This window comes from Lissotriton helveticus, chromosome 3_1 (assembly GCF_964261635.1).
Source record: "Lissotriton helveticus chromosome 3_1, aLisHel1.1, whole genome shotgun sequence".
In the NCBI taxonomy this organism is placed as follows: domain Eukaryota; kingdom Metazoa; phylum Chordata; class Amphibia; order Caudata; family Salamandridae; genus Lissotriton; species Lissotriton helveticus.
The window spans coordinates 1,757,233,851-1,757,261,436 of NC_136061.1; the positions used below are offsets into that span (position 1 = coordinate 1,757,233,851).

At 46.5% G+C, this 27,586-nt stretch overlaps 1 protein-coding gene across 1 annotated transcript in view; it reads right to left on the reverse strand.

Moving 5' to 3' along the window:
- Positions 1-27,586, reverse strand: part of LOC144823769 (membrane-bound glycerophospholipid O-acyltransferase 2-like) — a 212,235-nt gene that overhangs the window by 22,461 nt on the left and 162,188 nt on the right. The window contains exons 8-11 of the mRNA XM_078682581.1: positions 12,937-13,129; positions 11,952-12,055; positions 8,806-8,870; positions 2,775-2,907 (exon numbers count right to left, since the gene is read on the reverse strand). Coding sequence (XP_078538707.1) covers positions 2,775-2,907; positions 8,806-8,870; positions 11,952-12,055; positions 12,937-13,129 — 495 coding nt within the window. The remainder of the gene's footprint in view (positions 1-2,774; positions 2,908-8,805; positions 8,871-11,951; positions 12,056-12,936; positions 13,130-27,586) is intronic.

A 27,586-nucleotide genomic window follows, 5' to 3' on the forward strand; every position in this document is an offset into this window, starting at 1 on the left:
ATCGAAATGCAGTCACAAAATATTCACACTTTACTACCAACTCAAAGTAGGTGGTAATGCATTCACAAACTGGAAGTGTTCCCCATGGGACTCCTCCCCCTTTGTGAATGTTGAGAAAACATTTTTTAACAGCAAGCAGTGCCCCCACAGACCATTGCCTCCTCTTAAAAATGAAAAAAAAAATTCATTTTTTATAATTGAAACACATCCTGTTTTTCTTTAAGGAAAACAGGTTGCATTTCAACAACAACAAAAATCCCTTTATTCAAAGGCAATCACAGACATGGAGGTCTGCTGACCTCAGCGGGCCACTATCCCTGTGATGCTGTGATTCCTAATGGGTCACAAACTGCGGCCTACCTCATTAATATTCATAAGGTAGGTTGATTTGCAATCCAGGAGCAATCGCAAGTATGAAACAAAAAGTTTCATGCAAAAGGAAAAGTGATTTCAAAATAAAAATTCGGATGAAATCGCAATTTGGAAATCACTATTCCTATTCTTTATAAATCTGGTCCATTGTGCCTTGATTGTGGTTTGTGGTGGTGTAGAAGGTAGTAACGATGCAATTATTCTTTTATAGGAGTCACTGGAGGGGTTTTAATGCCATCATGATGTGGCTGTGATGCCAATCATCCAACACTTAAAGAATGCCAGATGGACATGAATCCATTTCGAAGTAAGGGTACACCATTGTCTGGCACTAAAGTTTGTTAGATTTGGGGTGCTATACAATCCCCTTCTGTTGTGTCTAAGGAACACCATCCCTTGAACCAACCAACTTGCTACCAATGCCCTCATAAGCACTTCTTGTACACTTTCCCTACTACACGCTTAACCTGCTAGGCAGTTGTCTTGTTACTGATCCAGAATCTGCATAAGGCTAAGCAGTTTGGTAAAGTCCTCAATTCTCATCCCATTAAGCCCTCAATTCTTTAAAGCTGCTCATTCACCTATAGAGATACATCATCCACTCCACTGTGGCATTTGGCAAAGATCCTTATCTATTCGCAGGCACTTGTGACACAAAGTTCCATTAGCCAAATGAAAGGCCTGGTCTCTGGTGCTGAGAACTGGAGGAAGATGTTGAGTGACCACTTGGAAGCGATATGTAAGATGGGAAATAAGGAGTTGACTTACTTTGGATTATTGAAAGGCTGGTTATCATTCCATTTCCATTCCACATGTAGCACACATGTCAAGTGAAAAAGTCAATTTCTGACTAATGTGAGATTAGACGCTCTTAATCACACTCTCTGTTAACCAGAATAAAAGTTAATCCATATAAAACAACACTCTGGAGTTAGACGGGAGACAGGAATTTAGTATCAAACAATTATGAAGTTATAACTTTTATACACTTAAAATAGCCACCCCCCCCCCAATGCAATTTGATGGGGAGATTGAAGTCCCACGACTTATTAGCATGCTTTCCTGCAGACAGACCATGAACATTTTAATTGTGAACTGGTTGTGGGCATAAGGTCTGACAAACTAAATCGGGGGAATAGTAGACCTAACCTTTAAGCCTTCAAAGGAGCCCCCCGCCCACCTGAGACAGGTATATATATCCAATCTAAGGCTCATTCATGTAGCCCCATTTCCAGTCTGGTACATCTGTGTGAAAGATTGTTTGGGGAGGCCTGTCCAGGTAAGTCAGATACATGCCCACTGTAAACACACACACCGAGGATCTACTCCAGTTCTCATTATGTGAGACCATAGAGTGACGCCAGTCCAACAGACCAAACATGTGAGTGTCTATAGGATCACTAAAGTAAAATGTCCTCCACCATGTGCTACTTCTGGCAACAGAGCAGTGGTAACTCCAGAGTGAAGAAAAACCAAAGGGCATTATTTACGAAAGCCTGTAACACTTTTACGCGTCCGTTGCGTCACTTTTTGTGACACTACTTGATGCTGCGGTGGTGTAAGTAATGCACCACATTGCGCCATATTTACAAAGTGAAGCATCTAAGGAGATGCGTCACTTTGTAAAGGCATGTGCTACATTATACCTGCATCAGGTATAATGTGTGCAGGGTGGGCTTTCCCCCGTAATAAAGGGTCGTAGAAGTGGCGCAGTGAAATCTATGAGTTTTCATTGCAACATTTCCAGGACTCTACTGCGTCAATATCTTACGCCTGCCTAACAACAGACGTAAGACTGATGCAGGCCCTTTCACATGGGGCAAGTCCCATGTGAAAGGACACATTGCTGGAGTTGTGTCTGTTTTCAGACACACCCCAGCAATGCGCCACTTTTGCGCCTACAAATATTTTAGAAATACTGACGTATCTGTAACTCCTTGCGACATGGAGTGCCGTGCATTAAATACGGTGCATCCAGCCTGTCACAAGGGGGCCCAGTGAAAACTGTTGCATTGCTGTTTTCACGCAGCAATGCAACAGTTTTCAAAAATCAGATCCTAAGTGTCCTTACTAGCCTCCATTCTGGCTGGAGTACCTTGTTCAGCTGAGCTAGCCCTGCCGATCAGTGCAAATCAGAGCATAAAACAATCATGAACCATAATCATATGGTTCTTAAATATAGATATTTTGGTTTACCAGAAAAATCAGTAACTCTTATCAGGAGTGACTGCCAACATGTCTGCTAACATCTGCCATTTCTTTCAAATGCCAGAAAGACTGGAGATCACCCGGGCACTGTATGCGTGACCAGCTAAGGGAGGGGTATGCTTCAAGAGTGGATGTCCTGGCCGGACAATATGCCAGGTTAAATTTTATGTTGGCAGGTCAATAGGTACACTCACCGCTTGGCCTGCAAGGGACATGATTAGTGATGAGAGGAAAGCGAGGTAGTATCCGGGGAACACTCCATGCCACAGGGCAGACAGCAGGAAGGTGGCCAGCATAGGGTGAACGGGGCAGCGTTCATAGCAGATCCTGAGAAAAAGAAGGTGAAAGTCAGCCATTGCCAATCTCTAAAACCTTATATAAATATTCTTCTCTTTTAAACAGACACACACATTTAGGATAAGAGTGGGAGCCGTCGGTGTCTCTTTTGCGTAAATCAGTACAAGCTCTGAGTCATGTCTGATCCGATTACACCTCATCTGGGCAGTGAAACCAGGAGTATGTTACCTCCCTGGTCCAGTCCAATCACCGTCATCAATCTCCTGCCTGAGGCATTATCTTTTGTAACAGTGTTGGGAAATGGGCCCCCCTGGGATTAGTTAGTGCCCACCCTCCCAGTTTAAAACCTCTTTTCTTGAGGGTCACTGGCTTGAGATTATTACTGGTTCTCCTAATTTTCAGTCCATTTGGTAACGTGGAACATTTTTGGATCATACTTCTCATGTACCCTTTTAAGAGATCATAGAGATAAAGGCTCCTCTCTTTTGTTTCCAATGTTCTTTTAGGAGATTTTGTTGACCACCTAGGTAAGGGTGCTGCACAGGGGCCTTATGGCCAGCTACCTGTCTAAGAGACAGTGTTCTACACATGGAGCATACAGACCAGGGACGATTTTTAGATTCATTAATTAATGAGTTCAACCTTTTTCTCCCTTTTGATATGCTTGGTTCCTAGGTTCCTATGCTATCTTGCCCATTTAACTGGTCGAGGATGTTCTACAGTTGTCGCCTTTATTATTGTATCTGCCCTTCTCAGAAACCTTGTAAACTCCATTGAAATACCTATCCTAGCCCTTTAGTGATCATAACCCAATATTGTGTATTCTAGATAGGCCAAATAAAGTCAATAATCTGCCTCATCATGGGAGGGGTTTTCTAAAGACTATGGGGCCGATTAGGATGGCGGACGGACTTGCGTCCGTCCGCCACCCCTGAGTTGGAGGGACCATCCGCATGGGCAGCGGCGGTCCCTCCATAGCAATTAGGATGTGACCGCCACCCTGGCGGTCACATCCTGTATGTTTTACATTGCGGCGGATGCTGCTTGAAGCAGCATCTGCCGCAATGCAAAAAACGAAAGGTGTGCATTTGCATGCACAAAGCGGCAGGCACCGCGCGGTGCCTGCCGCTTCGTGCACGCAAGGGCAGGGGGGTACCATAGGTACCCCCCATGTGCACCCCCCACGCAACCTTCACCCAGGGGGCCCGCAACGGGCCCCCAAAGTGACTGTCCGTATGCTTTTCCACGGCGGTGACGCCGCGGAAAAGCATGACTCACCCTGCATCCTAATATGGCTGGCGGTGTCTGATAGACACCGCCAGCCATGTTATTGCTTTTCCGCCGTGGTCGCCTTCCGACCACGGCGGAAAAGCGGCGGACGGATTGGGAGACCCACCAGCCATCCTGATTTGGCGGTGGGTCTTTCAGGCCTCCTCGGCGGATTTCCCGCATACTCCGGGCCGGCGGTGGCTTTCGCCGGCCCGGAGTATGCGGGAAATCCGCCATCCTAATGACCCCCTAAGGGTGTGGGTCGGCATTTGAAATGCATTAAGGTAAAAGCGCCTGATTTTAACGTCAACATTTGTTTACTATGACACTAGATTTTAAAATTTGTCTTACTGAGGATTCAACTGACTCAAATATACTTATTTTTTTAATTCTAATTTCGAGAGAGCTGGTTGGCCTGCTGGCTGTAACGTATGAATGGTCCTCTATTTAGGTGGTTTGATAGTAAATGTTCTAGGGCACACCAGGAGCTAATAAAAACACTTAAAGCTCCCCCTAGGGATCAAAACAGGGTCTCCCACTTCCGAAGTATCTACAAGGCAGAGGTTAGATATTGTCAGGAAACCCTTAAGGATGATGCTTGGCTTCAGCTCCATCATGTCAGTTGTTTGTCCTATAGAGCTATATTCTGGATGATTCTCAATCGCCCACTTTTTTTCAATCTGAAGAGGCTATATTGTCCTGTCATATCTCTTCTGTGGCCTGGGTTAAGCATTTTAGGGCCATGTATAAAGGACTGGTGTCAGATAATTCTCTTGGACCTCTGTCACAGTTAGTGGGTGCCTTAAATATAGTTTTTTTCCCATGAGAAGGTGTGGGAGGCAATTTGTCAGCTGTCTAAGAGTAACACCCTGGGACCCAATAGGATCCCAACTGATCTAAATGTTTCATAACTTCAGGTTGGGGTGCCTCTCCTTACTCAGGTTTTTAATACATCAGTTATGGGGGGGGTCATTCCTTACCCTGGCCAAAATCGGTTAAACTGCCAGGTTTTAAAAAAGGTGACATGTCTGACCCTGGTTGTTATAGGTGAATATCTTTGATTCACTCTGTCAAAGTTATAGGGAGGTGTGCTTTTAAACGTACTCATGATCTGGGCCGATGATAGCCATGTCCTTGTCAATCTACAATATGGTTTTACACCCCGACTGGGGATACATGATCAATGTTTGAACTTGTATCTCCTATTGAATAAGTATGTGGGGTGCAAATAGGGCTCTGTTCATATGGCATTTATGGCCCTCACCTTAACCTTTGATCATGTGAACAAATACAAATTAGGGCCTATTTTGATGTCACTGCGTGTTGAGCAAGACAGTCTTTTTCTTGCGAGACCTACACGCACATGTTTTGGATGAGGTGGGGTACAATAATGATGGCTCTTGCACTGAGTTTTTCCCATAAGAAGAGGGGTCAGGCAAGGGTGCATCTGAGCCCCTTCATTATCTAGCCTATATTCTAATAAATTGGAATCTGTTTTATTGCAGGGTAGTGTTGATCATTCTTCTTTGAAGCTTGCCAGCCCAAGGAGACTAATCAGCAGGTCATTCTGTGGGAGGGGGTGTTACACCTTCTTCCCGGTCAGGCTTTTGTTCTGTGCCCCCTGAGAGCAGAGGCTCTCACCATAGGAGGTCAGAACAGTGTCTCTGGTGGCATGCTGGCAGAAACCAGCCAGGGAGGACACCAGAGGGTGGTAGGTTTTCAGGGGGCACCTCTAAGGTGCCCTCTGGGTGCCTGTATTGGTAAATCCAACACTTGATTTAGTGTGGGTTTACCAATATGAGATGTTTGATACCAAACATCCCAATCTTTAATGAAGCCATCATGTAGCTGGTGAACTCATTTTCACCAGTGTCCAACACATGTTTTAAAATGGCTTCCTTGGTCACTTGTCCAGGGAGTTATTGGACTGACCAGCAAAGGGGCATATCTGCTCATGCAGGTATGCCCTCACATGTAATATTCAGAACCATGCCTCAGTGCTATCGGGCCTGCTGCAGGGGTGACTCACAAATATTACATGCAGTGTTAGGGCACATAGCACACAGGGATGTATGACATGCCGTGTTTTCACTTTTGTGTGCACCAAGACACGGAGCCTGCGATAGCAGCTCTGCATTTGCTTTGGGAGGGTTACTTTAGAGTGGCACAATTTGTGCTGCTTTCCTTAGGGACTCTCTTTATTAACTCAGGCCCTAGGTACCAGGGGTGCCATTTACTAGGGACTTACAGAAGGTGTTTTGCCTTGCGGTGTGTATTGCCTTGTTTGTTTACTTTGGATGAGCTTTATTTTTGATGCTGTGTTTCCCCCTATAGGTGTGACTGTCCCCTGTTTTCACATTGAGGAGCTTTTTCCTTCTCTTTGCAGTGGTGGCTGGTAGGGGTCAGTGGCAGGGGTGGGGAAGGCATGGGGGGGTTAGCAAATTTATAAAAGGAAAACATACCTTCTGGTTGCCGTAGCCAGCTGCCGCCTCTCCTCGCAGGACCATGGAACAGGAAGCACCCAGGTTTCCCGGTTCTCCGGACTAATCACGACGCTGCTGATAGCAACATTGTGATTGGTCTAAGCGCGGTGGTTGGGCACTGAGAGAGCGAAATGGAGACTGCACATGTTCTTCACCCAGGCTATAACGCAGCCTTGGGTGGAGAACATTTTAAGTGTGCATGACTGTTTGGCCAGCCCAAGACAGCGGCCAAACAGTCAAGTGCACTTTAGGTGCAGCAGCAGCCACTCCTTCTCCCCGAAGTCACGTGACCCCAGCCATGCCCTGCCCTAACTTGGCAGTAACTGGAATATGAAAAATAAAATGATAATAACTTCAGTTATCATCATCTTATTTTTTCCATTGCAGTGCTTTAAAGTAGTGAGGCGACACTCCTCCGCCTTAGCGGAGGAGCCGCCACTGTGTCTTTGGCACCTAACTATCCTCCTCCACATTGCTACCTACCATCTTGTATTAGAGAAAGGACAAGGTGGCATATCTGGAAGGTTGCCCATCTCATTCTCTGAGCTAAGAAGTTTGAACAGAAGTTCAGAAGCTCTGGGGGGTAGAGTACCTTTCTTTGCCCACATATTTTCACCTTATTTCAAAAGGAGAAAGTGCTCTGCCTAATTACATTTGTCCCAGAGTGCCTGCGCCCATATTTCCAAGGCGTGGGAACACTAATCCAGTTTCACTGGCCTGAAAATATGGGGCCTCATTTATGAGAAATGACGCATCGCTGCGTGAAAGCAGCGATGCGTCACTTCTCAGTGCGCATTCCTTGCGACATACCTGATGCGTCATATTTAATATATGACGCATCATGTCGCAAGGAGTTACAGATACGTCAGTATTTCTGACGTGTCTGTAAGCGCAAAAGTGATGCATTGCTGGAGTGTGTCACAAAAGTGACGCAACTCCAGCAATGCGTCCTTTCACATGGGGAAAGCCCCATGTGAAAGGGCTTGCGTCAGTGTTACGCCTGCTGTGAGGCAGGCGCAAGATTTTGACGCAACAGCGTCCTAAAAGTGATGCAGTGAAATCTCATAGAATTCACTGCGTCACTATTACGAGGCTCTTTGCGGGGGAACGCCCCCTCTGCATACATTATACCTGACGCAGGTATAATGTAGCGCAGGGGTTTACAAAGTGACGCATTTGCTTAGGTGCGTCACTTTGTAAATAGTGCGCAACAGGAGGCATGTTTTACGCCACCGATGCGTCACAAAAAGTGACGCATCGGAAGCGCAAAACTGACGCAAGGCCTCATAAATGAGGCCCATGGTGGGTAAAATCACATGTGAAGTGGGTGGCAACTGGAGACGGCCCCAGCCCCTGACTGACCCCTCATAATGTACAAAGGAAGCACAGAATACTCTCCTAGCCTGAAAATAGTATCTCTGCCCCCCAATGCCCTTTCAGATGAGTGCAATGGTACACAGGCCGTCATGCTTTCAACTACTAATTGCTCCTCGCAACGCAAGTGGTAAGTAGGGGCAGATCTGTGCTTGGATTGGGAACGCCAAATGCAGATTTGGACTCCTTAATCTAAGGGCAGGGCTATGGTTCAGCCTGCACTCTTTCTGTCATTTATCTAGGCCTGTGGATTGGGTCAGATTTAAAATGGCTGCCATTAGAGCTTGGTCCTGATGCTGTGAAGTAAAATGCGCTGCTGTTCAAAGTTAATGCAAAATTAAGCTTTCACTCTGATAAGCACTACTACCATTAGGCCGGATTTTTGCGTGGTTAAATGGGTATTTGATGTGCTAATTTTGATTTAGCACCTCGTGATGGGGACTAATTTTCCACATTTGTTTTTGGCAGCTGTGCGCTCCATAAATGTTTTTTGATTGATTGCTTGATGTCAGATTTCAGCCAAAAGACACATTAAAACACCACCACCAACCAAGCTGGCACATAATACAGTAACTAGACAAAACATTAAAATAGTACATCCCACAGTGGTAGATAAAGAACATATACAGTTTCAGAAGTTAAATACTGCACTTGTGTGATTCTCTACATTGGTAAATTAGTTTAACTAGTTTGAGTGATCGCTGTTGGCATTTGTTTTGTGGCTCAGCTTTGTCAAACTTGTAGGCTTCATATTTTATGAGTGAACCTGCCCCCCAGGTGGTAAAAGTTTGAATGCTCTTACTCTTTCAGCCATGCAGAGGTGTGGATATTCCAGTTGTCAATTAACATTTTTAGGCTTGTAGATGTCTGTGAAGAAAAATAATAATATATAATTTGAAAAACAAATATTGGGAAAATTGACATTTAAGCTATGACACCATCAGCAACCAAATACAGGAAGGTGCAATGAGGGCATGTGGTGTACAGGTCAGAGGAAGGGGCAATGTGGAGATATGTGTGCCAACTACTGGAGAGAAGTGTGGCCTAGGGTGGGATCCTCTTCTCACTGTAACAATATTTTCCCGTAGATGGCTGTCTTTGGGGTTGCCAGAGAAGTGTGGCTCAGGGGTTAGAGGCAGCAGACCCGGAAGCTGAGATCGGTCCTGGACCAGGGTTCAATTCCCCGCCTCGGCGGGTCTTGGGCTAAAAATTCCACGGACTCGATAATTCTTGCCCCGGTGCCTCCTCGTCTCACGGGTTCACACTCTGCGACTCTGGGCAATAGCTTGCTTAATCTCCACAACGGCCCCTCGCGGCGGGATGCCTGACTTTCACCTTGTGGATACCCTGCTATCTCACAGGGGAATACCAGGAAGGGTTCCCTACGCAAGCGCCGGGAAACCCACTGCGGGTAGCTGTGCGCTATATAAGCTCAACTACATTTACATTTACATCTCTCCATGTCAGCAGTGCACCATCTTGCCAGACCTGACCCTTCATTTAATTTAGCAGTGCCTACAGTACCCTTTTTTACTTCGATTGTGCCCATTTGGGAAATGAACGGATGAAAACAGTTTAGGATAGCAAAGCCCAGGACCGGAAGCATGGTGCCCAACCATCATGGAATACCCCAGAGAACCCAGAATAGTGCTTTCAGGGGATGAGCACATAAAACGGTGATTTTAGTTTTTCGGAGTAGGGTTGAATTTCCTCTCTAACCCCACTTTCATCTTCTCAGTTCACCAGGCAACATTGGAATCTGTCACTATAGCTGATGAAGCTGGCGTGTATTGCAAAGATGTTCTCAGTCCTTCTTTGTGTAGGGTGCAATGATTTGATCGAAGGAAAACAGGTTTTTATTTTGATCAAATACAGGACTTAATATCGAAAGAAACTGGGGCACGTGTATATCTTTATCGATGCAAGCTGTACACCTGGAGTAAAGCGGCGAAGTTCATTGAATGGGAAAATGTGCTGAACAATTGGGAAATTGAGCAATCTTCCACTCTGCCACCTTATGAAGCCATATAGGTAATAAGGTAATTAAGAACATTGAAAGTTCCATTTTGTCTGCAATGTTAGTGGATTATGTATAAAGTGATAAATGGAGTTCTAGATTGTGAATAAGCTAGGCCATGTTTCCTTGAGGTACTGAGAGACACAACCTGCTGCTGGAGTCTAAGGGTTTGTGTGTGTTGTTCCACACTTGGCTTAAATATTAACAACTTGCTTTATTCCACAAATAGTGATGACAAATGACTACACATTTTGCTCAAGTTAAGGCAATTACATCTCCTTAATATTACTTAGTGATGGAATCTGTTGAGGTTTGGCTGCTAAATTGTTGTTTGTGTGTAAGTTTTAAAGAGACAATGTATCATTTTTTCTATTCCAGCGTCGTAACCTTAGCAAACTGAGGGCCATATTATCAAGAAAGGGCGATACATTATCTCCGGTTTTATCGGCAGGAAACTGCCGCTAAAGCGGCGATAAAGGGGCTGATAATATGCCCTTGTGAATTCCCATAGAAGCCCAGGTTAACACCAGAACCTGGGCTTCTATGGGAATTCTGAAGGGCATATTATCAAGCCCATTATCACCGCTTTAGTGGCAGTTTCCTGCCTATAAAAGCGGCGATAATGTATCGCCCTTTCTTGATAATATGGCCCCAACAGTAGGAAGGTTGGGGGGAAATAGTTGAAGACATTGGAATAAGACTGTTGATAAATTTGACATTATGCAAAGATCTACCTATGCTGATTTTATTTATAAAATGCTTGTCTGATAATAATAAATTATGATAGGTTTCACATGCAGTGGATATATTGATTATTAAAAGTATTTGTTTTTCTAACCAAATTAAACTTTAAATTAAATAAACCATAATGTTCTGTGTGCCACTGCCTTTCAAACTATTCAACAGGCGATGAGCAATTACCTAAATGGAATAAAGAGGTTTTTTTTGTGCTATTTTTTTTTTACCAGCAGTCAATCATCATAGTTAATTTGTATAGCTAACACAAGCCACTTACAAGATATATGCAAGTAGCATAAAGTGTTTCATAGAAAGAACAGTTGAAAAGGTATGAGTACATGGATGAGGATGGAGGTATTTTTCCACCTCACTCTTTTCCAATCAAGAGGAGTGGGGGGGGGGGGGTGTCTGGTGAGTTTTTAGGGCTTGGGCCGGGTTTGTTGGGGGGGATAGTTTTTAAGGGTGGGGTCGGTTTTAGGGCTTAGGGCAGGGAGGATCGGGCAGTCTTTTCAAAAGGGGGCAGGGTTTTAGGTCTCAGGGCAGTGGGAGGGAGTCGGGGTAGTTTGAAGGGTTGGGTTTGGGAGTGTTTTTAGGGGTTGGTGTCAGATTTAGGGCGAAGGGGGTCGGGTAGTTTTTTAAAAGGTGGGCAGGGTTTAGGCCTCAGTGAAGGGATAGTTATTAGGAAAGCACAGGGTAAGTTTTAGAGCTCAGGACGGGGGGCTAGGGTCGGAGTCGTTTTTGGTAGGGGGCAGAGTTTTAGGCCTCAGGGCGAAGTAAGGAGGAAGGGGTAGTTTTAAGGGCAGGGCGGGTAGGTTTTAGGCCTCATGGCTCGGTAAGGGGATATGAGCTTATGTCTAAGGGCCGGGAGGGGTGTTGGGGTAGTGGTGAAATTGCATGGTAAAGGCATTCATGGTAAAGGAATGGGTGGTGAAGGCGCATTTGTGGTTGGGACTGCTTTGTAGAGGCACACGTGGTTCAGCCATGCGTGCCTCTATCAAACAACCACTGTGAAAGCACACTAAAAATCCTTAGGTAACAGGTGGCTCTGTGGTCTAGTTGCTGGTAATGAGATAAATGCAATCTCTCTTCTTTAGGGATGGCCTGCTTAGTGAATCACAACCCTTAACATACCTCGCTTTTGTACTGTTCCACGATTAAGGATTTTGGGTCACATCTGTTGTTTGCTCACTTACCTCAATCTTCAAGATATTGAGGTTGGTGAGCAGGTCCCAGCATGGTTTCCCATCTTTGTCATAGCCGCTGAACCCAAAGCCTGCCGCATTGTTGATGGCATCCGCTGAAAAATATGATTGGCCAAGATAAGTTGGTACTTTACGATGAACCTGCAAGGAAGGGTGTGTAGCAAGATGCCTCATGGACAAGTGCATGTGCCTTTTACCCTTGGAGGACCTGCTGCATTAAAAACATTTGGTTGTTACAGCACTACCAGGTGGGAGATGCTCTGGCTGCTGAAACTGCGGGATGTCAAAGAACAGGGTTTCTGCCACATTCACATCAGAGAATGGAAGAAAGAAACAAGGTAATAATAGTAAATGCAGTTTTGGCCAGGTTCTGTTAGAATCATGCCGTCATATGCAAAATTTTGAACCAATTTTGCAAATTTTCCTTCAAGAATTAATTTCCGACTGCCATTCGCTCACTTTGCTCGATTAATAACATACACAATGTGCGGGATATTTTATTTTCCTACCTACTCTTTTGGCTTTAGGCTTCCCCATGTGCATTCCTGGACCTCAGCCCCCCCCAAAATACACACACACAGCCACACCCTCCCCAATAACATACCTTTTATTATAAGAACCGGCCATTGACCGTAATGAAGTGTGAATTTACTAATCTAACTCCACGCGTGCTTTGATAGTAGAGTAGGTTATAAAGCAGACCGAGGCAAATATAACTGCACTTTTAGTTTTTTGATACACGCACTCAAAAGTACCTAAACACACTACAGGGACCAGTACTCCTATCGCACCGGTTCTCGCAAAGATAGTGTATGTCTGGTTCTGTCAGAATTTCAAAGCCTGCAGGGAGCAGTTTCACTGCTAATCAATCTCTTTATAGGTGATTACTGCATTTGTTATGCATTTCAAGAGTTCTATAAGGCTCCAGTACAATAAACATGTTGTGTCCAGACATCCTGAACCTCTGAGTTCTCACCCATGGTCCAGAGGAAGTAGTACTTGGGCCGGCAGGCAAACATGGACAGATACATATAGCCAAGGCGCTGGGGAAGGTGAGCTGCCGCCAGGAAAGACTCATCCAGGTTGTAGGTGACAGGGAAGGCCTTGGATAAAGTGAGGTGTAGGCCCAGGAGTAGACAGCAGCGCCCAAGCTTATCCATCACTGCGCTCTGAAAACAGCAGCAGAAAGATCAGTAACCGTACAAGTATCTTCATGTATTCTACAAACATCACAGAGTCTTACTAGCATGTGTCCATGCTCACAGGGAGGCTCCATTACAACAGTTCACAAACATACCATTGATAGAGCCAGAGGCCTACTTCAAATGCTGGTGAAACTTGTGTGACATTCAATAGAAAAACAGACTACACACTCTGTGAATATGAACATGAAGCTGTTACTACAAGCATGTTCATAGGGATTGGATGTATATATATATATGTACACACATATATATATGTAATTCTTCCACATCAATAATAATAAGTAAAACACGTATATGTGTTTATGTTATATATATTACTATGCGCATAGTTAGATCCAAATGTGTGGGTATGTCTGTAAATAAGTTTTTTTTATTTATAGGAAAAAAGGAAAATTTCTATATATAACAACATATGTACATATTTTGCACTACATATATATGAATGTCATATTATGCAATAAGTCATAGTATACAATAAATACATCTTATTTATGTAACACACAAGTGGAGGAGTGTGTGAGTATGGCTTCATGTATTTTTCAATGAAAACACATATATGTCACAGTATGCAAATCTGATTATAAGAAAGTATTAGTAAATAATTAAATATAAAAAACAGTCCATATGTCTCTCTCTCTCTCTGTATATATATATATATATATATATATATATATATATATATATATATATATATATATATATGGCGAATCTTGTCACTTCAGAACAACAGATGTCCAAAATACTCTGTAACAAAGAGCCGACCCAGAAAGTGCTGGTGAACGGTGTTTTATTTCGTGAAAGCCAGCGCTGCCGCCATGACGCGTTTCGCCTCCGGGGAGGCTTGATCACATGACAGACAGCGAAAGTAAAGCAGGACTTTTAAAGTGACAATGCATTGGATTGTGTCATGGAAATGAAGGAAATACTTCATATCATAATTGCTGCATATATATACAACGGAATAGTTAGTAGTGCCCAAGTGGGCCACCATGAATCACAAATAAGCAATTTACATATTCTCAATCAAATGTATGCATGAATTCATAAATACAAGATTAAAACATGTAAAACTGGTACAAATTGATCAATGGTAAAACACTGTTACATATATGTACATGAAAAGTAAATTCATCTATGTACAATATAAAGTGTTAAAAAATCAATGTATTCCGATATGTATAAAGAAATATATTGTTTGCGAACAATAATATAAGTATCGAAAAACTAATAGCAGCAAATGGATGACACAATAAATATGTGCAAAAAATAGGGCCCAAGTGGGCAAGTCACAATAGCTGTCACAGGCATATAAAGTGCATGATGTAAAGTGCAAAGTTAGCAATGTGCAAAATGAACTTAATCAATAATTCCAAGGTTAAAATCAGAATCAGTTGTATACTGAGACTAAGAAAAGGGGAAGAAAAATTCATCATATGTACAAAAGGAAACAATTATGCAGGGAACAGCTAGTTAGTTATTGACAAATCCGGACAGGCATAAGCAGGCATGTTTATTAATCCTAAAGACAGGTATAAAGATCTTCCCTATCGTTGAGACCATTAGGATTCTTGGTGTTAAGTTCCAGGATGTATCTGGTCTCAAGGAGACGGAGTTTGGCCTCTCGGTCACCTCCTCTCCTTGAGGCCTCGACACAGTCAATAAGGAAAAACAAAAGTAAATCAGGAACACCAAGATGTTTGTCCTGGAAATGCCTGGCAACCGGATAGTTTTGATCATGCCCAGAAATTGACCGTATGTGCTGGAGTATCCGTTTGTGGGCGGGCAGCTTAGTACTGCCCACATACTGAAGCCCACACGGACACTCCAACACATAAACGACAAATTCTGTTTTGCATGTAAGCCACTTAGAAATGGCCGTGGGATGCTCAAAGAAAGGACTTTTAAAATGAGTCCTATTGCTGCCAAAGCGGCAGGCTTTGCATTGGGGGCAAGTTTTAAAACCCTTCTTTAATGCTGACCAGGTAGTGGAAGTCTTTGGTTCCAAGGTGTTATTGACCAGAGCTTTGGACATTGAGGGGGATCTTCTAAAAGTAAGAATTGGTTTGGTGTCCATCATGTGACCAATTACAGGGTCACTGCGAACTAAATTCCAATTTTTATTAATAATCTTTCGAAGAGCCCCATGCTGTCGATTAAATGTTAAAATAGCTCTTGAGGAACAAATTTGAACATCCTGGATCACAGTGTTGTTCAATTGAGCATTTCTTATTCTGGGTATCAGTGCCTCCTGTCTGCTAACTGAATTGGAACGTATGATGGCCTTGGTTAAAATTTCAGTGGAATAGCCCCTTGCCAGGAAGCGTAATCTGCATGTCTCCTGCGCAGCTGCGCATTCGGCATCTGTGCTGCAGATTCTTTTTATTCGGAGCATTTCCCCAAAGGGAATGCTCCGAATTAAGTGTGCTGGGTGTTGACTATTAGAGTGCAAGATGGTATTGCCCGCACTTGGCTTCCTGTATAGTCTGGTATTAAGCTCAGTGCCCTCCACAAATACCTCAACATCTAAAAAACAGATTGATTCAGTGCTGAAGTTCGCCGTAAAATTAAGATTAACAGTGTTTAAATTAATCAAATCAACAAACCTCCTGGCCTCTTCCTCCCCACCCCTCCAAATCAAGAAAACATCATCAATGTAACGCAAATATAAAACAATGTTGTTAGAGATAAAATCATGGTGTTGACCGACTAGGACCTGTTCCTCCCATAGCCCAACGTGAAGACACGCGTAGCTAGGTGAGAAACAGGCCCCCATCGCCACACCTCTGACCTGATGGTAAATTGCGCCATTGAAAATGAAGAAATTTTGTTCTAGGCACATTCTGGTCATATCTACCAGCATTTTATTGTGTGCTGTTGGAAGAGGTAAGTCTTTATTTAGGTAATGGTCCAAAGCCCTGAGTCCGTCCTCATGTCTGATTGAGGTATAAAGGGATGAAACATCCAAAGTCATGAGTACCATGTTGTCCTCCCAGATGAAATGTTCAATCTTAGTAAGGAAATCAAAGGAGTCCTTAACATAAGAGTGGAGACTTCTAACATGGCATTGCAAAAAAAAGTCTATGTATTTGGACACATGTTCCAAAGAACTGTCAATAGCCGAGATGATCGGACGGCCCGGTGGTACATGGGTGTCCTTATGAATTTTGGGGAGTAAGTACCATGAGGGAATAACAGGATGGTCTTTCTTCAGATATTTAAATTCCTCATGTGTGAGTAGCCCCGCACTTCTCCACACCTGTAGTTTTTGGTGTTGAGCAATCCATGTGTTTTTGACAATCTGTATGTTACTTCTACGGTAACATGAAGTATCATTCAGTTGTAAATCCGCCTGTTTTAAATACATGTCCCTGGGCCACAGGACCACATTACCGCCCTTGTCGGCCTGCTTAACAATGACATTATTGTTCTTCTTAAGTTTCACAATTAGTTGTTTATAACATTGGTTTTGTTTCGAAATGTGAAACTTTTTTCTGTTGATGGCAGTATAAAGATGTTTAATATCACGGACCACACTTTCCTGAAACGTATCCAGATTGTCATGTACCATGATTGGGTGGAAGGTGGATTTGGGCTTAAAAGGTGTAACTCGCTGTTCAATTGGTTCTAGAGGAACATCCCTCAGATTCCCCTGCGAGGACTGGTTTTGCAGATCCCAAATTGTATCAAAAGTGGCCTGGCTTTGGCTGCTGGAAAACGTGGGACTGGATGAAGTTTCAGGTTCAATACTCCTTTTCTTCGGATGTTGTTCGAAGAATTTTTTAAGTTTAAGTTTTCTAGTGAACCTGTAAATATCCATGCGAGTGTCAGCATAGTTCATATTGCATGGAGGGCAATATGAAAGTCCCAAATTAAGTACCGCAGTCTCAGCTGAAGAAAGTTCTACATTCGAGAGATTGACTACTGATTTTGTTTTGGCTTCCGCGTTTTCCTTTGATTGTATTTCCAACGTCCCGGTTTGCCCGGATTGTCGTCGTTTGAGCTTCCGGGCACGGCATTTCCGCCGCTGCCAGCGTTTGTTGTTTGCCCGCTGTTTTTTGGTACACGGGGCTTGTGTGATCTTAGGGTTTCGCGACGATCCTGGCACAAACAGTCGACCTCCTGTGCCAGGGTGAGCTTGGTAAACCCCAAAGCTGTTTCACGATTAGAATCCAGTTCTGGGTCACTCTCCACAGCTGAGGTTAGGCTGGAAAAAGAGGTAGCGGGTAGCAATATACTCTTGGGTCGAAATGCCATTGACGCCTGTTAGACCTGTCTGCCTGTGGGTAGTCCCTCCAACTTATTATTTATTTTGTCCCCTTTTTGCCCCTCATACTTCTTGATTTTTATGTCCACTGGATATTTTTGTGGTGTTGGTAGGGGTTAGATGCTCTTTTGCCCTCATAGTTTTTTTACCTGCGGCCTAGTTGCCTTCCCTGACTAGAAGTAAGGGTTACACAAAATGGTGGTTCTCAACTGCCATAACTGTCACTCCTGAGATAGACCCATAGGAGAACATAGGGACGCTCTAGAACCTTCCAGCTGGTTCTGGAAGCCTGGGGCTAGCCTATAAATGGGTCACCGCTAGGGCAGCCATTTTGAGATGTAAGACGAACCATTGAGAGGCCAGCTAGGAGTCTAGACCACCGGTCAAGGAGGATAGTGCACTGAAGGCGGGTTTATGGTCATTGGGGCTGTTTTCCCCTACTGTTGACACATCCCCGCGAGTGGATCTGACCCGGCTTGAGTCCTCGATAACTGAAGGCTGTACCGGGACCCCCAAAAGATAGGAGCCGCAAGACGCCCCGATTCCCATCTCTCACCTTACCCCCAGTGGTGTTAAAGTCACGGCGGGTGCTGCAGGGGGTTACCACACTTCTGCCGTGCGCACTTCCCAGTCATCGGCTTGCCATCTACCAGTGAAGTGGTGAGGGGGCTTGAGGAAGTCGCTGAGCGGTGGTGTTGCTGGTTCTGCTACTGCGCAGAAAGAGGAGAGCAGTGTTCCCCTTCGCGCAGGCTCGGTGGAGGCGTGACCGTGAGGAGAGTCCTGGAGAGGGAGCGGCATGAAGCGCCAGCCTAGAGGTGAGAGGCGGCAACGTTGTACAACTCCCACGCAGGACCGGAAGTGCAGCGCTTCACAACAGCCCTTCGCGAGTGAACGGTGAGGGGAGGCACTGACAGAGGTGCCGCGGTGTCTCCTTTCCGCGCAGGTCCGGCGGGAGGAGCGAGCACCAGGAAGCGTGGGCGGAGACCTCCCTGTTCCTCGGGGGACCGGCCCTAGAAGCCTGTGCATCCAACAGAGAAGCGCAGGGAGGAGACTGGATCCTCCGGTCAGCTGAGTCCTGTCCCGCTTGTTCCCCTCAGAAGTACGAAGTAAGTGAGGAGGGGAAGGCGGGTCAAGCGACGAGAGCTTTCTGACACACAAGCTAGGTTTGGCCAAAGCGGAAGCAGAGGAGCTGGGTAGGAAGAGACCCCGAAGGAGAAATAACGATACAGTGAGCTGGCTCCAGTGTGTGGGGGAGGTGTAACTCCTCAACTGTTATTTACTCTGGGCCAACTAGAAGGTGGGAGTACTGGAGAGAACCTAACGGAAGCATTGACTGTACTATCCCAGATAGTAGGCAAGGATTCTAGATGGTACAGCGCCTGTTCCTCTATTGAGTGGGTAAACTCAGGAACCTGCCCTCTTAGAATAAGAAGCTTTCCCAAAAGCTTAAGCCAATTCTTAGGGGATTCCTGAACTGAGGATTTAACAGTAGCGGAAAACTGAATGTAAGGGAGGAGTTTAGGGGTACATACTGACTTGCAATTACCCTGCTGGCTAATGACTGCCTGAATTCCTCATTAATATTTACAGTATAGTTTCTCTTTTGCTTCCTACTGAAATGTGATGAGTTTATGAAGTCTTATCTGCTTTGATAATCTAAAAAGTGCCAGAGAAGAATTGCTTTTGTATTTTTGGTGCCAATAACTTCATAAATGTGTTCAGGTATTTATGTGTCAGAGGAACAACCTTGATGTTGATTTAAAGAATTATATGCAACTACAAAACTAATTTAAGAAAGGATAAAGCTTTTCTACTTTTATAAAAAAAAAAGTGTAGTGTCATTTTTGAGTGGATGGATGGAGTGTTACTGAAGGGTGTGACGCAAACTTAACGCATGTTCCCTGGAGTTAGGCCTTCCCGCTTAGTGCCAAGCTACTGTATGTGACTTGGGATTCCCTAGGTCCAACATAATTGGTGTCCAGCAGTGGGATGAAAACTGTGTTTGCGTCTACTCTGAAGTAACAAAGCATACCCCACAGGCCTACACCTGGAGTTTTCTCCTGGCGGACTTCCTAATTACTACTTTTGTTTTTTCTAAATTTATTCCTGGTGGTGGGTGGAGGTGACCCTCAGAGTTTCCTATCCTTGTAACCTACTTCGGGGTGGTTGTCCACACTTTTCACTGACAAGATGGAATTCGAAATGTCAGAGCTGGAGACCTATACTGTGGCACAGCTCAAGGATTTCTGTCAGGAAAGGGGAGTGTTCGTTAGGCGAGGGGCCAAAAGAGAAGAGCTCCGTACTAGTCTGCGAGCCTGGGTGGAAGCGCACACGGAGGGAACGGTAGAGGAGGAGGAGTCAGACAGAAGTACTGTCATTGAGAGGCTTGCAGAATGTCCCCGGGGATGGGTGAAATGTCAATCAGCCCCAAGGTAGCAGGGAGGGCAGCAGTGTGTCATCGAGAAGATTGTCAGAGACCGAGTTAGCTGACAGGAGAGAGGAAAGACAGTTAAGGTGGGAGATGGCCAAACTGGAGATGGAAGGGAGGAGGATGGAACACGAGCTCAAGCTACGAGAGCTCGACCTCAAAGCCCTTAACATCACTCCAAATGGTGGCAGCGAAATCAAAGAATTAACCAGGGAATCCAGACCCTACCTACCTAAAGACATAGTTGCCAGCTACAGCCAAGGGGATAACATAGCCAAGTGGCTGGCTGCCTATGAGGTCTCCTTAAGAGCCCATGGGATCCAGGAGAAACACTGGGGGGGTGGATTATATAAGTATATGCCTCCCACTGGTCGGGACACATTATTGGCACTAGAACAAGAGAAGCAGACCCACTACCCCACCATGAAGATGGCGTTAATCAAAAAGTTTGGGCTAACCCTGGAGAAGTATCGCCAAAAGTTCAGGGGGAGCCACAAGTTAAGCACCCAGAACTGGGTGGATTTCCTGGACTATGCAAGAAAGGCATTGGAGGGCTGGGTACAGGGCAGCGAGGTGAAGGACTATGAGGGGTTATATGACCTTTTTCTTAAAGAGCATCTACTCTAGAAATGTTTTCCCGAGCTGCGCCAACACCTGGTGGATAGCAAGCTGACCAACCCCCGGAAGCTTGCAGAAGAGGCGGACATCTGGGCAAGTACCCGGGCGTCCTCAAAGGGGACTGGAGGGGATTCCCAAAGGGCCGGACAGGGCGCCCCTCAGAAGAAGGAGGGGGGAGATAAAAAGCGGGAGTTCTCTAAAGGTCCCCAAAACAGTTTCCAGGGAAAGGGAACAGGTTTCACCCCTTAGGCTAACCCGCCCAGAAACCCTCATCCTGGCCAAAGCCAGCAGCCAAGGGTTGTCCACTGCTTTGAGTGTGGTGGTGTTGGACATTATAAGGGAGATGTCAGATGCCCAAAGAGACCACCCCCTCCCACCGGAGGAAAAGCCCCGGGAGTAGCTAGTGTAGCGCTTGGGGAGGAGTTTCCCTTAGATAAGGGGGGTGAGTGGGCAGGTGTCACCTTAGTGTCCCTGGGAGATCGGGAGATGGTTCCTAAGATCCAGGTGCCCTCAAATACTGTAAAGTATGGGCAATGGATCACCATCAATGGCCAGAGATGGGAAGCTCTGAGAGACACAGGAGCCAGTATGACTATGGTAAGGAGTCAACTGGTGTCTCCGGAGCAGGTGATTCCACATGTACTCCACCCTGCCGCGATGGCTGACGGCAGAATGGGCCACTACCCAGTGGCCGAGGTTCCCTTTGAGTGGGAAGGGGTTGCAGGTTCACTTAGAGTTGCCGTAAGCCCTGCCGTGCCAGTCGATTGCCTGCTGGGGAATGACATGGAGCACAATGCTTGGAGAGAGGTGGAATACCAGACTCATTCGGAGATGCTGGGTACACCTGACTGGGCCTGTGTAAGCACAAGGTCTGCGACTGCCCAGAGAGGGAGTTCGCCCGGGTTGGAGCCTGGAACAATGGCCCAGCCCGCTGCCAAAAAGGGACAGACCCGAAGACAGGAGAAGCCTGCTTCGGCTTCCACGCCCCATGTGACAGATTGGTCACCTGCGGTGGTGAGCCAGGAGTCCGTGGAGGGGGAAGTAGTCTCCCTGGAGGACCTACCCATCCCTGCTGAGTGGCATGTGGAGGGAGGGCCTACTAGGGAGGAGTTTTGTAAGGGCCAGAAGGAGTGCCCTACCCTTGAGGGACTGAGGCGACAGGCTGAAGCCCAGGCAGCAGGGAACGTTGCAGGACACTACCATATTTACTGGGAGGATGGACTCCTCTACAGTGAACCCAAAGTACCTTTACCCGGTTCATCCCGGACCTTGGTAGTTCCTCAACGATACCGAGCCTTTCTGTTAGAATTGGCTCATGAAATACCCTTGGCAGGACACTTCGGTCAGGACAAGACCTTTGCTCGGCTTGTTCGCCACTTTTACTGGCCTCAGATGAAAGTGGCATCTGACACCTACTGTCGGACATGTGTATCCTGTCAAGCCAGTGGGAAGACAGGGGTGAAGCTGAAAGCTCCCCTGGAACCACTTCCTGTCATTAGCACCCCCTTTGAAAGGGTGGGCATCGACATTGTGGGGCCATTGGATCCACCAACTACAGCTGGTCACAGGTTTATCCTGGTTCTGGTGGATCACGCCATGCGGTACCCAGAGGCCATTCCTCTGAGGACTGTCACTGCACCTGTAGTGGCTAGGGCCCTGATGGGGATCTTCACCCGAGTGGGTTTCCCCAAGGAAGTTGTGTCTGACAGGGGGACCAACTTCATGTCAGCATACATGCGGGCAATGTGGAAGGAGTGTGGAGTGACCTACCGGTTCACTACTCCCTATCACCCCCAGTCAAATGGACTGGTAGAAAGGTTCAACAAGACCTTGAAGGGCATGATCAGAAGTCTGCCTGAAAGCCTGCGGAGGAAATGGGACGTCCTCCTACCCTGTTTGCTATTTTCCTACAGGGAAGTGCCACAGAAGGGAGTGGGCTTTAGCCCCTTTGAGCTTCTGTATGGGCACCCTGTACGCGGTCCTCTCAGCCTGGTGAAGGATGGACGGGAAAAGTCTCCCAGGAAGCCTCCCCAAGATGTGGTGAGCTATATGCTGGCCTTCAGGAGCCAAATGGCAAAGTTGTGGAAGCAAGCTTCTGACAACCTGGAGGCCAGCCAAGCAGTAATGAAGGAGTGGTATGACCACAATGCTCACCCGGTGGATTTGGAGCCTGGCCAGAAAGTGTGGGTGATGGAGCCTGGAGAGCTAAGTGCCCTCCAGGACCGCTGGACAGGCCCCTTGAGGTGTTAGAGAAGAAGGGTAAAGCCACATACCTGGTGGACCTTAAGACCCCTCGACAGCCCCTACGGGTGCTACATGCTAATCGCCTCAAACCCCACCATGAGAGGCCAGAGGTCATCTTAATGATGGTGACTGATGGAGGAGAGGAAGCGGAAAGCGAGCCTCTCCCGGACTTGTTTTCGTCTCAGGAAAAGGATGGGTCGGTGGAGGGAGTGATTCTCTCCCCATCCCTAACTCCGGAACAGCGGGAGGACTGTCGCCAGATACTGGAGCAGTACTCTACGTTGTTCTCACTTGTCCCGGGAAGGACCCACCTATGTACCCATGATGTGGACACAGGAGACAGCCCACCAGTGAAGTCAAAGACCTACCGACTGTCAGACAAGGTGAAGGCCAGCATCCACGGTGAGGTTACCAAGATGCTGGAGCTGGGAGTTATTGAACCTTCCAGGAGCCCCTGGTCCAGTCCGGTGGTTCTCGTGCCAAAAGCCGCTCCACCAGGCACCACTCCAGAACTGAGGTTCTGTGCGGATTGCCGGGGACTGAACTCAGTTACCAAAACTGATGCTCATCCGATCCCTAGGGCGGATGAATTAATTGACCGGCTGGGAGCTGCCCAATACTTGAGTACCTTTGACCTCACTTCAGGGTACTAGCAGATCTCCCTTACAGATGGAGCAAAAGAAAGGTCAGTTTTCTCCAAGCCTGAGGGACACTTCCAATTCTGTGTGATGCCCTTTGGGCTCAAGAACGCCCCTGCCACTTTTCAGCGGCTGGTGAATCAGGTCCTCTCCGGAATGGAGGGTTTCTCCGCTGCATACCTGGATGACATTGCTGTCTTCAGCAGCAGTTGGGAGGACCATTTGCAACATTTGCAAGCAGTTCTCCAGGCCCTGAAACAAGCTGGCTTGACAATCAAGGCCAGCAAATGTCAGATTGGGCAGGGGTCGGTTGTGTACCTAGGTCACTTGGTGGGTAGGGGAACAGTGCAGCCCCTCCAGGCAAAGATTGAGGCAATCATGGCCTGGGAACCCCCCAAGACCCAGACTGAGGTCCGAGCTTTCCTGGGCCTCACAGGTTACTACCGTCGCTTTGTGAAGGGGTATGGCACTATTGTAGCGCCCCTCACAGAGCTCACATCCAAGAAACAACCTCGACGGGTAGTTTGGACTGAGGCTTGTCAGCAAGCCTTTGAAAAATTGAAGCAGGCAATGTGTGCAGCACCGGTCCTGAGGGCCCCAGACTTCTCCAAGGAGTTTATTGTCCAGACAGATGCACCAGAACATGGCATTGGGGCAGTGTTATCGCAACTCAATGAAGAGGGTCTGGATCAGCCGGTAGTCTTCCTGTCCAGGAGACTGCTTCCCCGGGAACAGAAGTGGAGTGCAATTGAGGGAAGCTTTTGCGGTGGTGTGGGCTCTGAAGAAGTTGCGGCCATACCTGTTTGGCTTGCACTTCCTGGTTCAGACTGACCACTGACCCCTTCGTTGGCTAATGCAAATGAAGGGGGAAAATCCCAAGTTGTTGAGATGGTCCATTTCCCTACAGGGAATGGACTTCCGGGTGGAACATCGGCCTGGAGTGGACCACGCCAATGCAGACGGTCTCTCTAGGTATTTCCGCCTTAGTGATGAGGACTCCCAAGGGGTTGGGTAGTTCTCCCCACTTTCAGCTGGGGGGGACGCGTGTTAGACCTGTCTGCCTGTGGGTAGTCCCTCCAACTTATTATTTATTTTGTCCCCTTTTTGCCCCTCATACTTCTTGATTTTTATGTCCACTGGATATTTTTGTGGTGTTGGCAGGGGTTAGATGCTCTTTTGCCCTCATAGTTTTTTACCTGAGGCCTAGTTGCCTTCCCTGACTAGAAGTAAGGGTTACACAAAATGGTGGTTCTCAACTGCCATAACTGTCACCCCTGAGATAGACCCATAGGAGAACATAGGGACGCTCTAGAACCTTCCAGCTGGTTCTGGAAGCCTGGGGCTAGCCTATAAATGGGTCAACGCTAGGGCAGCCATTTTGAGATGTAAGGAGAACCATTGAGAGGCCAGCTAGGAGTCTAGACCACCGGTCAAGGAGGATAGTGCACTGAAGGCGGGTTTATGGTCATTGGGGCTGTTTTCCCCTACTGTTGACACATCCCCGCGAGTGGATCTGACCCGGCTTGAGTCCTCGATAACTGAAGGCTGTACCGGGACCCCCAAAAGATAGGAGCCGCAAGACGCCCTGATTCCCATCTCTCACCTTACCCCCAGTGGTGTTAAAGGCACGGCGGGTGCTGCAGGGGGTTACCACACTTCTGCCGTGTGCACTTCCCAGTCATCGGCTTGCCATCTACCAGTGAAGTGGTGAGGGGGCTTGAGGAAGTCGCTGAGCGGTGGTGTTGCTGGTTCCGCTACTGCGCAGAAAGAGGAGAGCAGTGTTCCCCTTCGCGCAGGCTCGGTGGAGGCGTGACCGTGAGGAGAGTCCTGGAGAGGAAGCGGCCTGAAGCGCCAGCCTAGAGGTGAGAGGCGGCAACGTTGTACAACTCCCGCGCAGGACCGGAAGCACAGCGCTTCACAACAGCCCTTCGCGACTGAACGGTGAGGGGAGGCGTTGACAGAGGTGCCACGGTGTCTCCTTTCCGCTCAGGTCCGGCGGGAGGAGCGAGCACCAGGAAGCGTGGGCGGAGACCTCCCTGTTCCTCGGGGGACCGGCCCTAGAAGCCTGCGCATCCAACAGAGAAGCGCAGGGAGGAGACTGGATCCTCCAGTCAGCTGAGTCCCGTCCCGCTTGTTCCCCTCTGAAGTACGAAGTAAGTGAGGAGGAGGAGGCGGGTCAAGCGACGAGAGCTTTCTGACACACAAGCTAGGTTTGGCCAAAGCGGAAGCAGAGGAGCTGGGTAGGAAGAGACCCCGAAGGAGAAATAACGATACAGTAAGCTGGCTCCAGTGTGTGGGGGAGGTGTAACTCCTCAACTGTTATTTACTCTGGGCCAACTAGAAGGTGGGAGTACTGGAGAGAACCTAACGGAAGCATTAACTGTACTATCCCAGATAGTAGGCAAGGATTCTAGATGGTACAGCGCCTGTTCCTCTATTGAGTGGGTAAACTCAGGAACCTGCCCTCTTAGAAGAAGAAGCTTTCCCAAAAGCTTAAGCCAATTCTTAGGGGATTCCTGAACTGAGGATTTAACAGTAGCGGAAAACTGAATGTAAGGGAGGAGTTTAGGGGTACATACTGACTTGCAATTACCCTGCTGGCTAATGACTGCCTGAATTCCTCATTAATATTTACAGTATAGTTTCTCTTTTGCTTCCTACTGAAATGTGATGAGTTTATGAAGTCTTATCTGCTTTGATAATCTAAAAAGTGCCAGAGAAGAATTGCTTTTGTATTTTTGGTGCCAATAACTTCATAAATGTTTTCAGGTATCTGTGTCAGAGGAACAACCTTGATGTTGATTTAAAGAATTATATGCAACTACAAAACTAATTTAAGAAAGGATAAAGCTTTTCTACTTTTATTTAAAAAAAAAGGTGTAGTGTCATTTTTGAGTGGATGGATGGATTGTTACTGAAGGGTGTGACGCAAACTTACCGCATGTTCCCTGGAGTTAGGCCTTCCCGCTTAGTGCCAAGCTACCGTATGTGACTTGGGATTCCCTAGGTCCAACAACGCCTTAAAACGTGGCCTAATTAGGAGAGGACACAAATGTTACATTGTGTATTTTTTTGTTATTTGGTGTTTCATGTTTTTTCTCTGCCACTGTTTGTTCAGTCTACACTTGTCAATGTTAACTATTTCATCATTGTGTAACTGTCCAAGCGCCCTTAACATTTTGATTTTTCTGTGTGTAATATTGAATTTTATTAAAAATCGTTTTTTCTAAGATTTCTTATGTACATGGTCCTTGTGAAATTAAGTCTGTATAGCCTTTGCTGTGATCATCCACTATTTATTTCTTTCCACTACTCCAGTCAGTATGGAAATATAGCATGGCTCCTGACAAGAGTAAATCCCTTGAACTTAGGTTCCTACACACAATGTTTTTTTTTCTGTCCTTCCTTTTTCTGACTTCTTGCTGAAGCCCAGTTTAGAAGGCGCTATCCTGGTTTGCTCTTCGGTGTCACTGACCCTGCACTCGCTATTTCTGATTTTGAGTGTCAGGAAGTTGAGACACGAAAAAGGTACAGTGCTCTAACAGCCATGTATATTGTCTGTAGTTTCCTCCTTCTGCTCTTCTCCTGGCATCTCATGATCAACAAGCATTTACAATGCAACGGTCTCGCCATTGTAAATGACAACATTTTTATAAATAAATGGCATTGTCATTTACAATGCCAATAGCTTAATCTCTCGCAAATGCCACACACAAACACACAGACCCATACAGACTCCCACACACATACATACATACCTACACATATCAAATTCCTACATCGCGCACATAATTACAAAGCACACATAAGCAGTAATTGGAGCCGATCACACACGAGTTTATGGTGTAAACAAGCTCGACTTTTTTCCCAGTTATCTTTGAAGAGTACCGAGGCACTTAAAAAGATGTTGTACTTTCATGCCCTGTTTAAATGTCTAACGCGCGGAAACTGAGCTCAGTGAAATAGATTGTTGGGAAAGGAGCATAAATAAACTTGAATGGAGAGATTCCTGTTAGCCTTGCGCTGACAGAGGCTGGGAGGGTGAACTGGGCACTGAGGATGAAGTTCTCATGAGGTTTCCCTGAGCGGGGGCGTTGCGGTTAAGTTGGGAAGGTGGGGTGAGGGGAGTAGAAGGCAACCCCCCCGCTATGTACTTGTTTAAGAACAGAACCCACGTTATCGCCTTCGCCCACCCACTGCGTCAATACCTTAGGTAAGCGCAGGTCTGC